Below are 14359 nucleotides of genomic sequence, written 5' to 3'. Positions count from 1 at the left end.
TGGTACAGGAGCTGACTCTCCATATGAAAAAATAAAATAAAAATTTACCCATATCTACAGCTTATACATAAAAGTCAGTTCTAGATGGATTTTAGATATAAATGTGAGTGGCTATAAACAATGAAGCTTCTACAAAATACATGAAAATATCTTCATATAACCCCAGGGTAAGAAAATATTCTTCTAAAAACAAGGATAAAAATCACTCATCATAAAGAAAAGATCAATAAATTTGACTACATTAAAATTAAGAACTTCTGTTCATCAAAAGACACCATTAAAATAATGAAAATCTAAGGTACTGAGTAGAAGACATTTGGGACACATCACCAAAAGGCTCTAATAAGATTATATAAAGAACTCCTATCAGAAAAGTAAGTGGGAAAAAAAAAAGACAACCCAATAAAATATCAAGCATAAGACTTGAAAAGTAATTTCAAACACACAAACAAGCACACACACACACACACACACACACACATACACACAATGATATCCCAATGGCTAACAGACATGAAAAATGCTAAATAACCTCAATGGTCGTAAGAGAAATACAAACTAAGCCACCATGAAATGCCATTACACACCCACCAAAATGGCTATAATTAAAATAACACAAAATGAAGTCTGTCGAGACTGCGGACCCACAGGAATTCTTCTCATACATTGCTGGGGAGAGTATAAATTCATACAACCACTTTCTGGCACTATTATCTCCAAAAGTTGACATACATTTTGAACATTTTGACCCAGGCATTCCACTCCTAAGCACATACCCAGCAGCAACATGTGCAACAAGCCCTATACAGAAATTTCAAAGTAGAGTTATTCATAATATCCCACAACTGGAAACAACCCAAATGCTCATAACATTAAGATGGATAAATTATATCCATACAATGGTATGAGTATACAACAATGAAAATAACAACTACCACACACATTTGTGAGTAGGAACCTCACAATGTTGAATGGAGGAAGACAAACACAATGAATGACTGTGTCATTCATTGAATTCGGACTATATGATTCATTTGTTAAAATAAGAAAGCAGACAAAGCTAATCTAATGGTGTTCGACGTTAGGACTGTAATTACCTCTAGGGAGGAAGTAGTGAGTGGAGGGGGAAAGTGAGGGCTTCTGGGGTACTAGCTAATTTTCTATTACTCGATCTTGGTGGTTACACAGATGTTAGTTCAGATGTGTTTGGTACATCTGTATACGGTCACGTTTTTTCCTATGCATGGTATTTTTCAAAAAGTCAAAAAGAAGATAACTAGCATCTTTCTTGTCAGCAGGTTTCTTGTGCAGCAGAAAAACCTAATAAAAATCAAAGGGGAAAAGAGAACCAGAGCCTCCTGATATTTACTAACGAGTTATTGCAAAAGTTACTTTCCTTAAATCTGTAAAACAGACACCAGAGAAAGATCAGTTTGAGATATTCTTATCTGAGGGAAAACAGAACTGCCAGATCTTCAGGGCAAGAAAGAAACCTTACTAGGTTTTCAAAACGCTTTTATTTAAACAACTCAGTCATCTCCCAGGGGCCACATTCTAAAACCCTCACTTACCTGGTGACTTGAATCTTCAGTGCTCTGCTTTATGAAGTCTTCCAGCTCCTGCTTATCTCTCATTGTCTTCTCTAACTGGTCATTTGCTTGCCTTAGCATCACCTGTAGCTTTTTCACCTATGCAATTTTAAACGTCAATTAGAAGGAAGTACCAGAATTTTCATAAATTTAAAAAAAAATCCCTACCTCCAGAAAATTTTTTTAAACCTAATCTTTTTTCCTGAGAAACAAATTTGTCAATTTGGGAAAAAATTGGGATGAATTACCTCATTCGACAACTATACTGTGCTTTACAGTTAACAAAACATTTTCAATGTCCATTATCTCATCTGAAAATATCTGCTTTTCCTCCTGGGTCTTCTAGGCTAGGGCACTGGCCTCCCTGACTCTATCTTCTGCTGCCAATCTATAATCCACTCTAACACAATAAATATTTCTAAAATGAAAGTCAAATCATATTATTTCCCTACTTAAAATCCTTAAATGCCTCCCAAAGTCTTCAGGGTAAAATTTAAATCCCTTCAGTCATCACACCCCTCCCTCCATGATCTCATCATGGCCTTCCCTTTGTAGCTTCCTCTCCCACTATTTTCCCCCCACTCTCTCTCCACTCTCTCCTTCTCTCTCTCTCACACACAACCCCCCCTTATGCCCAGCCACATAAACTATTCATACTTCCTAGAACACACAATTTTCCTTCATAACTGTTCCTCTGTATACATTTCCTCTCCTTGAACACCCTTTCTCCACTTCTTTTCCTAATTAATTTTTACTCTAGCTCTAAAACAAACTTAGCTGAACTGTTACCTTCCCTAGTTAACAGCCCATAGTTAATTTAGATGCCTCTGCTCATCCTCTAGTTCTACTTGTACATGTACAGGAACAAACCATATTGAACTGATGGCTTGGATTGCAACACTGAAAGCTCCCTATGGGCAGTACGGTGTTCTCTCTGTATCTGAATACTCAGAACCCAGCGAAGTGCCTGCACAGATGAAGCAAGAGTAAAATGTCTATTGACACGACTATGGAATCCAAGATACCCCATATTCCTATACCACACTATCAGAGACCAACTACTGATATAGAGGCTTCACAAACAGCTTTAGAAATTTACGTCTAAGCCATCTAAAAAATAAAGCATATATGGAGAAAATTAATGCCAAAGGCATCTGAAAATTAATTAAACCATTATTCTAACCTGCTTAAGCTTATTTTGAAGACTAGGGTAACACTCTCCATAATAACCAAAGAACAATTTGGAAATATAAGAAAAAAGTTATTTTTTCCTTACATATACTTTCACAAGTTTACTCTCATGAAGTTCTACATCATTTCCTAAATGTTAGCAGGGAACCCATTATTAGGCACTGTATTTGGAAAGGTACTTGTCAGTTTCAGCATACCTAATCTACCAAATCTTAATTTCTGTGACCCTGCAAATTAAACTTACTTCAACAAATTTATGACAAGAATTAGGCAATAAGCAATGAAGAGTACAAATACTGATTAATGTAATATCCAATTAAGTTTTACCCAATTAGAAGCAACAGTCAACCCAACCCCTTATCTCCCTAAATCTCTGTATCATAAAGCACTTTCCATGTGCACGCATTCCTGACAATAACACTTCTAGGCCTTGGGCAGAAGGAACAGGTTGGGAGAGGAGATATGCCAGCTGAGCTGACCTGTGTGGTATTGGGCAAGCTAATGAAGCAAAGACACACAAAAGCAAAAATTCTATAGTGTGCTCCCACTGGAAATGTAACTGACGTTGCACGTACCAGATTATTTCAGACTTAACAAGATGAATATACTTCATAAAGCAAATTGGGAGGGGTGAAGGGCAATTAATTCAACACCTCCAATGAAAACTACAACAGCTCACCAATTTCGCACACCCCAAAAGAAACTCACCTGGTCTCTTGTTTCAGCCTCTTGAATCTGAATTCCTTGTAACTGTTTTTCATAATTGGAACACATATCACAACGTCTACCAAGTTTATTTCCAGCATTATGTACCTGAAGGGCACCAAAATTACCTCTTATCAGGCAGAACAAAACAAGTCTACATCACATACTTGAGGAACACGTGCAGTCTTACCTATGTTACTCAAAGTAGAAAATGGAGTAAACAATTTATTCAGGGACTTATGGCAAGTAGTTACAATAGAGAGCTGGATTCTAAAAAATCATAAGTCCAATATAAGTATGACAGGAAAACAAGGGACACAACTTTATCATCAAGAGGCTAAGGGCCACAAAACACCGCATTTGAGGGAAACACAAGGAAAGCAAAAGGTACTACACCATGGCACTCACAATTTAAATCAATACTACCCAACAAGGGAGGGGATGGGGAAGGGTGGAGTGCAAATTAACCATTTCACCAGCTCCAAGCACAAAGGAGGTATGAAACAATTAAATAGCACCTTCCCAAACGTTCTGCATGAGACCAAGGAGAACAGTTTCTTTCAGGCTTAATAAGCTGTACCACTTGCTAATCAACAGCTTCTTTAAAGAGAAGTAGCCCTGAGTAAAAGAAAGCACTGGAAGTCATGAAACCTGTATCCTAACCCAGGTTTTGCTACTAAGTCGAAGGGGAAACTTGAGCAACTCATTTGACCTTTCTGAGCCAGATAAGTTGGAGAAAATCATGCCCTGATTGTCTCATTATTATCAAGAAGCTCAAAGAGAAAAGGTCTGTGAAAAAGCTTTGTAATCTGTAAAGCACTATGCAAATACATATTTAAGTTTTTATCTCCTAATCCTACTTCTGAGTTTGCAAATATTATTAGGGGGAAAATTAACCTCATTAAAGGTTGCCTTCCCTTCTCTCCCATATTTTCCACCCCCTTCTTAAACTCATTCTAAGCATCAACTGCTGAAAAGTATTTGTACTTTAGACCTCAAGGAAAGATGAAAGAATATGCATCTTGGAATACACTGAGATTATAGAAAACTGCAAGGAAACCAAATTCGGGCTACACAAAGTTAGCTATGCTATTCAAGCAGATCGCTCCAACTTAAGAGATGTGACTTCAGGTGGAGAAGTTCACACTTAACACAATCAGCTAGTCAGTTCCCTTCTCTGTCATAATCACCAGGAACAGCCAAAGCAGACAATGATAAGGGTCAGACAATATAGGTTAACACTCATTTGCTGGCAACAAGTGCGAGCATTGACTCCAGGGACCATCTCTTGAATGAACAATAAATCCAGAGCTACCCAGTATCCCTCAAAGTGAGCAGAGGAGAAGCCAGGAAGATAACTCACCTCTTTCTGCAGGAGATTCCATTCTGTCTCACTGACTAAGCGGTAACCACTGGGAGACACATAAGCACTTTCCATACCCTGTGTGACACTAGACAGGAGGGATGCTGTTTCTTCTTGTTCTGGTGTCATCGCCTTGATTGCTCTTTCCTGATCTTTGGTTAACATAAACCCACTTGGCATTTGCAGTGACCCAAGGGAGGCGGTATCAAAGTTCTCAGTCACCGAATCTGCTCCTACTAACGGTCCAAAATCTGATTCGTCCAGGTTCCCAGCAGATTTTGCTTTGTAGTTATAGCCTAAAGCTTTGGATTGCAGTGAGCCTGAGGTTCCCAAGCTGTCTGTAGACTGTGCTCTCCTGAGTCCATCTTTAAACATGTCATTGTCTGATTTACTGAATGGATCCCCGGATGGCAACAGTAAGTCTGCATCTAAAGAATGGACTGAACCATGGGTGCTATCTAAATGCTCCTGAAATGTGAAAATACATTGCCAGTTAGACAATTCCTGATATTTTCAAAGAGAAAAACTACCATATTTTATAAAGTATTTTGCCACACGTTACACATGACAATCTTTAGTGTGCTGCCTTCATATATTCATTGAACAAACATTTATTGAGTGTCTTCTATATCCTGGGCACTAAACCAAGCACTCAGGATACAAATGTGAACAATCTCTTTCAAAATGCTTAGTTTCAAAAACAAAAAAAAAAAAAAAAAAAAATGCTTAGTTTCATGAAAAAAATAAACAAGTGAACCAAGTAAACAGGCTATGAGAATATCATATTCAATAAAATGACAGACTACAGCTATGTACTGAATGCTCTGGGAGCTCAAGGAGAGGAATTCAGCCCAGACATAAAAATCAGGGAAGGTCTCCTGAAATTCAGTATTGGGTATATGGAACACGAGGTGCCTGCTGTATATCCAAGTAGAGACGTCCACCCAATAGAGGGACAAAGAAGTCTTTAGATAGAGACTTGGGAGTAACCACTATACAGTAATAATTAAAGCCACGGCAGCAAATCAGAACACTTAGGATGAGTCTGTAGGATATGAAGAAAGCCAAGGGCAAGGCCCTGAGAAACATCAATTTTGTCCATTTTGGGGACGGACAGAGGAAGGAGTACCCAGAACAGAAGGGAAATGAGGATAACGTTGTACGCTAGAAACTAAGTTTCAAGCAAGGTGTAATCAACATGTTAAATAAGGCTGCATCAAGTGAAAGAAGCCAGACGCAAACGGTCACACACTGTACGATTCCATCTCTATGAAATATCCAGAATAAGTAAATCCACAGGGACCAAAAACAAATTAGTGATTGCCAGAGGTTAAAGGGAAAGGAGAGTAGGGAGTGACTCCTTAGTGATATAAGGGGTCTCGTCTCTTTTGGGGGCAATGACAATCTTCTGAAACTAGACAGGTAATGGTTGCACAACATTGTAAATGTACTAAAGGCCATTGAATTGCACATTTTAAATGGTTAATTTTTTGTTATGTGAATTCCATTTCAATTTTTTTTTTATGTGGTGCAGCACACTCCCAAAGTCAAAAAAGCACACCAGTACCATTCTAGCACAGTTTGTAGGAAAATCAGAAAGCAAGGAAAATGTAGCAAGTTTTTCTTGAAACTAAATTTATTCAATTTAAAGAACTGGCTTTTATTTTAAGATACTATCCTTTCTACGTTTTGTTGTTAAATGCCCTTCTTTTTATGAACTGGAAAAGACTAAAATACAGATTATTTTTCAGTGTTTTAAAAATATCCTTACTTGGTATAATAAAAAGTTGACAACTTTTATGTTAATTCCTCCATTTACTTCTTTTTAAAGTTTTTTTAAGGTTTTTTAATCTGTGAAATTCCGATGGCTGAGGAACACAAATCTAGTATATACTGAGCTAGCTATGGCAAAGGTCCCAAATAAGCACCCTAATAAAAATTGGAGAGAGAGCATTCTGTTAGCTTATAAAGGAACACGACATCTAATGCTATCATATATTAACACAATGCTACTGTGACACCAAAGAAGGAAGGGGATAGGGGCAAGAAAGTTGTGAGGGCCATTTAAAAAACACCAGACTACCATGCTGATAACCATACTTATAAGGAACATATACTTGTAGGGGTATGTAAACTGTTACACTGTTTCTGAAAGATGATTCAACAATATGTTTGCTTATGCTCTTAAACTCAGCAGTTCTCTTCCCAAGAACTTACATGAAGGGAGTAATCAGATAAGTCCATGACTTTTATACAAAGAAGAATTACATATAATAGCATTATGGCATTACTAATAATGAAAATTGTTTTACTAGTGAAAAACTGACTATCTGTTAGTGTGTTAATCATGCTTATTTTCTATATTTTATGATATTTTTGACCTTTTGAAGGCCCTGCTGGCTGAGGAGAGACTGCCTCTTCCAAACTAGCTAATTCCTAGAAATAATAAACAACTTACCTATGAATATGTCTTTCACATCTAAATCAGCCAATCTCAAGTCGATACTCCCAACCAACTCCTTTATCTAACTCTTACACACCAAGCCAGTATTTCCCCTGCTCTAAATCAACCCAGGGCCAGGTACCAGAAAACTGAAGATAGACTCTATGCCCCAAAGCCCACTGGATTTATTCAAACTAGCCAGTCCTATGCTATTTACCCTGCCCTACCTTTCCCTCAAAACTCCCAATAATGGCTATGGTCCATGCTTTCCCCTTGCTCCTGCTTTTACTTCATGACCAACTCTGGTGCTTCTCCATGTGACTCTGCACAGTGTACCATGACTCTCATTGCTAGAGGGACTGTAACATTAAACTTTTTGTTCAATGGCATTAACCTCTCTATGTCACCACTTGGTCACCTTTATAAATTAAAACCTGGGCACAAATCAATTTGCAGGAGACTAAGGAATTTTATGGTACATTTACATGCTGAAATACTGTTAGTCATTAAATATCATTGTGGGGGAAAACACTTACTGATGTGCCAAAACCTTTAAAGACAGATTTAAGTGGGGAAAAAAATGTACATAAAACATCATGTACAGTTACAATCTGTATTATGTTTAAAAAGTACAAATAGAAACACACATATGTTACCTTTGGAAATGGAAAAAGAGGGAAAGGAGAGGTACATACCAAAATGTTAGTGGTGGTATCTCTGGCTAGTAGAATTTATTAGTTATTTTTATTTTGTATGACTTTCTGTACTTTCCAAATTTTCCATAATGAATACATATTACTTTTGTGGTGAGAAAAACATATTCTAAGCATTTAGGTTAAAGAAGATATAGGGTCCTACAAATTTTAAGTGGCTTTAGCAATATATCTAAGTCTCCAAAGCATTCCATTTTAACTTTAAATCAACAGGCTAAAGTAAACTGTCACTGCCTCTCAATACAAAACAAGTACATTCAACATTCAAACCGCAAAACGTCAGATCTGAAAGGCTATATTTCAATGTCAGAAAATGTTATGCACAATATACAGTATAAATCTGTTAAAACACTATTAAAAAATTTTAAGTGCTTCACTGTAAATCACAACAAATTTCCTTTTCCTGTTTTCCTGCTAAAATATTTTTTTTTTAAGTTTGAAACTTTGCCAAACATTCCTGGACACAGGACTGCATGATGCAGAAACCACATAATATTTGGCAGTATGCAAAAATTGAGACATTCTCTTGGAAGTCTATTTTAAAAAAAAGACAAAGCAGAATCAGGGCAAGGTTCTCAGTGTATGAGCCAAGAGAAAGAATGTACAAAAACAATTACATCATACTTTTCAGTGTCCACTAGGATTTTTTTAAAGCATTTTTTCAATATCAAATAATCCATAAACATGGAAATATGAGCCACCAGCAAGTAGATTTTACATGGCTCAGCGTAAATCTGCAAACTAAACAGAAACATAATACCTTTGAAAGTGAGAAAAGACCCTTATCCAATTTACCTGAAACTGGTTCACCAGGCAGGGAAAGGAGGTAGTGGTGGGGGAGTAAGTATGAATCTCTAAACAGCAGGGACAGTATAAACAATGCATATGAGCATGGACAGCTAGTAGAAACGCCTGGCTGTGATGAAGTGGAAAGTGTGCTAAGGCTGGAAGGGTCAATTCAACTCCAAAGGCCCTTGTATGGCAAGCTGGGGAACTTAGTTTTTACCCTAAAGTCAATTAACAGAAGCATTTCCTTCCCTGAAGAAGAGATATCAGCTTGAGTCTTGAAGGATGAACAGAAGAATTCCAGAACTCAGAAAGGCAGAGGGAGGTAAGCATTCCAGGTAAAGGAACCAATGTGCAAGGCAGAGAGTATAGCACAACAAGAGGAGCAATGTGACTAAAAGAGAGTGCATATTATGAAGGGTCTTGACTGTCTGAGTGAGGAAGTTGCACTTAATTATGTAGGTAATGGGAGTGAATGGTGGTTCTGACTAGGGGAGTAGCCTGACTATAGCTGCACTTAAGAAAAATAAATCTGACAGTAATGCTGAGGGTACAATGGAATGGGACAGGCTGAAGACAGAAAATGTAATGAGGAGGCCCTTGCCACATGTGGGTGAGAGGCGATGAGGCCATAGGAACACCACTTTACACTTTCCACCTCCAGGTCTCTCTACTCTGCCCATTCCCAATACCTGAAACGTTCTACCCTACTCCATCACAATCTGCCAAACCCCACACACTCCTCTCAGGGCTTAAGATCTAATACCTGATAATACTCAAATACAGGCCATAGAGAATTAAGTGTTTCAATACTTTAGATAGAATCTCTTTTAAACAAAAGCTCAAAGTATTAGAAACATTTATTCATATCAAAAAAGATTTTGCAGGGCTTCCCTGGTGGCGCAGTGGTTGAGAGTCCACCTGCCGATGCAGGGGACACGGGTTGGTGCCCCGGTCCGGGAAGATCCCACATGCCGCTCCGCGGCTGGGCCCGTGAGCCATGGCCGCTGAGCCTGCGCATCCGGAGCCTGTGCTCCACAATGGGAGAGGCCACAGCAGTGAGAGGCCAGCGTACAGGAAAAAAAAAGAAAAAAAGATTTTACAGATATTACTTAAATTTTCTTCTAACGTTTTAATTTTGGAACCGCTAGAAAAAAGAACGTCTAATTGTTTCGCAGACCATGACAGAAACTGCGTGTTTCAAATTGTACTACCTATAATACTGTAAAAACAGTTGAAAATAAAGTATTATCACTTTATCTAATTTTCAGCTAGTAGCTACTACCCACTTCCCATATGAACAATGTAACTAACTGATGTATGAGAAGCTAAAAATGGTTAACACTGTGTATATGATGATTTTAATTACAGATTCATTATACCTCCTCGTTTGATAACTGGGCTGAAGATTCTTCATGAGTTAAAGCACACACTACTGGTATTTTTACTTCTTCCTCAACATCTGTTTTTTTATGATCCTTTCTCTTACTAAGTCTTTGTTGTTCATCTTCCTCCTAAAAGTTAGGAAGAAAAAATACATATTACCCAGGTAATCTATACTTAATGATTCCCACAGTTCTTTAACCACTCAAAACAAATATACAAGTATACTACATGAAAGGCAAAACAAAAGAGAGCAAATCACCCACCTCTTCTTCAAGTGATTTGAGAAAGAAAATTTACATAGAATGTTCCTTCGGCTTATTATGTAAAACAAATAGGAAAAAGTTACAGCATTACACATCCATTTGAAACATGTACAAACTTATATGAAATACCAATGAATGATTGAAGCTGATGTAATAATTCACTCAACAAAGATCAAAGATACCTTCAATGCCCCCCTGCAAAACACTCTAGTGGGGAGGGACAAATACACGATTACATCACTATATAAGCATGTACAAGGTTCTATAGGAGTGAAAACAAAGATTTCATCTGAGGGAGCTAGAAAGGGGGGCCGAAAGAAGGTAACACTTGAGCTGGGTCTTGAAGAATCAGTAAGATGAGTGGCAATTGTGTGAGAGGAGACAAGCAAGGGTTCCAGGGAGAAAAGAAGTATGTAAAAGGGAGAGGGGCAAGGAAGAGCAGGCATGTGGGGAATACTGAATAATCTCATGTGACTAAAAAGAGGGCAGGCACATGAGTAGTGAGGTACATGGAGAAGGAGGTGGTGATTAAGTGCTTAGACTCTGGAATCAGAGATTAGTCAACCCTCAGATAGGCCATTAGTCCCTATCTCATATGGGAACTTTTGTTGTGTGTTTTTCTGTTTTGAGAACCACATGAGATAAAGCTTTACATATAAAGCCTTAGCACAACGCTGGCGCATAGGCCTTAAATGACCAGTTCTGGAATTTAGACTATTCTAATGGGAAGCAGGAAAAGCATGATTGTATCTGTACTTTAGAATCTAAATCCTCAAGGTGACTGTGTCTACACACAAGATGAATGAATCAATTAAGAGAAAAGAAATTTAAAAAGGAAGAAACTTCTGAAAAACAAAATCTAAGTTACACAAGATAATTTAAAATATTTCTTACAGGACCTACAAAAGCTTCTACACAGCTATCCTAGGGAAATATTTGCACACATACACAACATAGTATAGGATATTAGCTGCAAAACTATTTGAAATGACAAAAAAAAAAAGAAGAAACCATCTAGATGCCCACTATAAAGAGAAGGATTAAATCAAATATAGTACATCCATGTTACCAGCTAACAAGAATGAGATAGATCTCTAAAGTGAAAATATATCCAAGATGATGCTTATGAGAAAAATAAGCTACAGAATAAATACTTATACTATGATTTCAGTTGTATGGGGGAAAAAAAAAAGAAAACTGAATATACACTTATAAACACATATAAGTGGTGTGGAATACTACCTTCTAAACTGATTATTCCTGATTACAAAATTTCTGCGAAGGAAGTATGTGAGATGTCAAAGGAGATTTTCACTTTATCACTTTATTTTTTCACTTTGTATTTAAACCAAAATATTTTAACATGAGAATGTATTTATGTATTACTCATATAATTTAAATAATTGTTTTTTAAGATAAGGAGAAAACAGGATCCTGGGTATGCAGCCCTCTAGACACCTGCCTTTTCATATCACTCAGCCTCTCCATCCCCACCCATCACTGTCTAATAAGGCTTTTAGAGCAATGTCACACAAGACATGGCCTGGATTAACACAATTCAGGAGCCCTAGGAGAACTGGACAGAACTGCAGAGAAAGATTTTCTCAGAAATATGCACTACTGCATCCTGCAGACTGAAGAGGATCATTTCTAAATCAGTTCTTCCCCTTCCCCCCAGACAAGGCCATTTCTAAAGTTGAAAAGCAAAATCCCTCAAATGTACCTATTATGTTTTTTGAAATGGCATACATCAACTTTGTTTCAGGCTTAAGTCAATCTATAATATAAAGAAATATGATCATGTGTCGGGGTGGAGTGGTTTATTAACAAAGCAAACAAGTCCTACAAAACTGGTATTCACCTGATCTTTCTTCTTCAGTTCTTCAACTTGTCGGAGCTGTTCTGAAGTTAGCACAATTTCCATTCGCTGCATGTCCCTCATCAGCAAACGCTGAGATTCCAGGAACTGGTCATTGGCCTTCTGCCACGTGTGTTTCAACTGGTTGTGCTGCTGTCGCTCTTGCTCCAAGAGATGGCATACTGTTTAGGAATCCCCCAATCAAAAACACTGAATTTTAATGGTAGGCAATTTCTTTAACATAGGACTAACTAGACTAGACCTGACCAAAGGTCCATCCGGTCTGGGATTCTGCCTCTGACAAGAACCCAGGGGCAACCTGCCATAGGACAAGGCAGCTGTCCCCACACCACCTGTCTAAGCAGAGTCTCCCAAAGTGTGTTCCTAGGAAGAGCAACATGTGAAAAAAAGATTTCTGTGCTCAGTGAGTTTCAGAAACCTTGGGTTAAAAACTTTTTTTTAAAGATTTCTTTACTGCAGGACTTTGAACTCAGGGTCTTAAGTATGTCTATGTTCTCTTGTAAGTTGATATATAATACAATACCTCCCAAATTTATTTGACAAAAAAATCCTTTCCACAGTGCCACCCACGTAACAAATGTTCTAGGGAATACAATTTGGGAAACATTGCTCTAAAGGGAAAACACATAGTATCCACTCCTAATTGTCTTTAATACACTCTGAATAAATCTTGTTATCCAGGAATCCTTCTTGAGTCCATTTAGTTTTGACCTCTCAGGATAAGTCAAAGAATCTTTGTAAATGCTTGTGTTACTGATATTCATCAGCTCAGCCATCTTCTTTGGGGAAAAAAAGAATAGATGGTATCATCTATCAGCCCATCTACCCAGTTACCCAAGCCAGAAACCTGAGAGACAACTCATACTTCTGACTTTTCCCCACCCAACACATTCAACTGTGACAGAGGCCTACTAATGCTACTTCCTGTGTGATATGACACTCCATCTTCTGCCTTCTGCCTTAGATTTAGGACTTAGACAACTACAACAGGAGTCTCTTCATAACCCTTCCTGCCATTTGTCTGGCCCTCTGTATTCTATTCTCCACACTGCTGTAAAACTGAACTCTCTAGAAGGTAAAACATTACCACTCTCAAGCTTAAAACCCTTCAGAGAAGCCAGACACAAAAGGCCACATACTAAGTAATCCCATTTATACAGAAGTCCAGAATAGGCAAATCTATAGAGACAGAAAGTAGATTAGTGGTAGCCAGGGGCTGGGGGGAAGAAGAGAACAGGGAATGACGGGGAATGGGTACAAAATTTCTTTTTGGAGTAATGAAAATGTTCTGGAGGTAGGTAGTGCTGATGGTGTACAACTTTGTGAATATATTAAACATCACTGAACAGGTACCTTATCTCGATAAAGCTGTTATTTAGGACAAAAAATACTTCTAAATCCTTCAGAGCCTCCTTATTACCAATACGATAAAATCCAGAATCCTTAGCATAAGGTCTCCAGGATCTGGCCCATGTCTACCTCTCCTGTCTCACATTTTGCTCCAATGCCTATTGCATTTTAATCTTGCTGAACTATATTTCTTACAGTTTCGCTACCTTGTTGCACCACATGCAAATGGCCTTGAATGCCATGCTCCTCTCTGACGACCTGACAAACACCTACCTATCTTTCAAAACTCCACTTAACAACCTCTTTTAAGAAGCCTATTCATGGCACCGTTGCCTCCTAACACACTTCCTAGCACATATGATATGAAACTGCACTGCACCTGGTTGCATATCTAATTTCCCCAATTTAGGCTCTAATTTACACTGCTGCTCAATTTTTAACTATCTTCTTTTCACGTAAATACTACTTTTTTGATGTGAATGTTTCAGTAGAAATTACTCTACCCCCTTACTCATTTTAGTGAAACTTCTCAGATACTTCTCCAGGTATATTAGGAAGGTCTGGTAGTCTTGCACTATTTCTGGAAGGGTTGGGACACACAGGTTAAACAGAAAGTCCTTTTTCTTCTGGACATCCTTTCAGAGTTTGAGTGTCTTTTTGACTGCAACAGCACTTTTGAAAAGCATTTCCT

The 14359-nt window shown here is 38.0% G+C and overlaps 1 protein-coding gene across 2 annotated transcripts in view; it reads right to left on the bottom strand.

The window, feature by feature from the left end:
• RABEP1 (rabaptin, RAB GTPase binding effector protein 1) overlaps positions 1–14359 on the bottom strand; it is a 98028-nt gene that overhangs the window by 19889 nt on the left and 63780 nt on the right. For both annotated transcript variants that reach the window (XM_022596082.2, XM_022596080.2), the window contains 5 exons: positions 12301–12479; positions 10173–10304; positions 4849–5316; positions 3489–3593; positions 1572–1688 (listed from right to left, as the gene is read on the bottom strand). In XM_022596082.2, coding sequence (XP_022451790.1) covers positions 1572–1688; positions 3489–3593; positions 4849–5316; positions 10173–10304; positions 12301–12479 — 1001 coding nt within the window. The remainder of the gene's footprint in view (positions 1–1571; positions 1689–3488; positions 3594–4848; positions 5317–10172; positions 10305–12300; positions 12480–14359) is intronic.

Source organism: Delphinapterus leucas, chromosome 19, assembly GCF_059928025.1.
Source record: "Delphinapterus leucas isolate spDelLeu-1000000601 "Yukka" chromosome 19, BTC_Dleu_Yukka2, whole genome shotgun sequence".
Classification (NCBI taxonomy): Eukaryota; Metazoa; Chordata; class Mammalia; order Artiodactyla; family Monodontidae; genus Delphinapterus; species Delphinapterus leucas.
The sequence above is the reverse complement of the archived record's forward strand: the minus strand, read 5'-3'. Positions and strand labels throughout refer to the sequence as shown.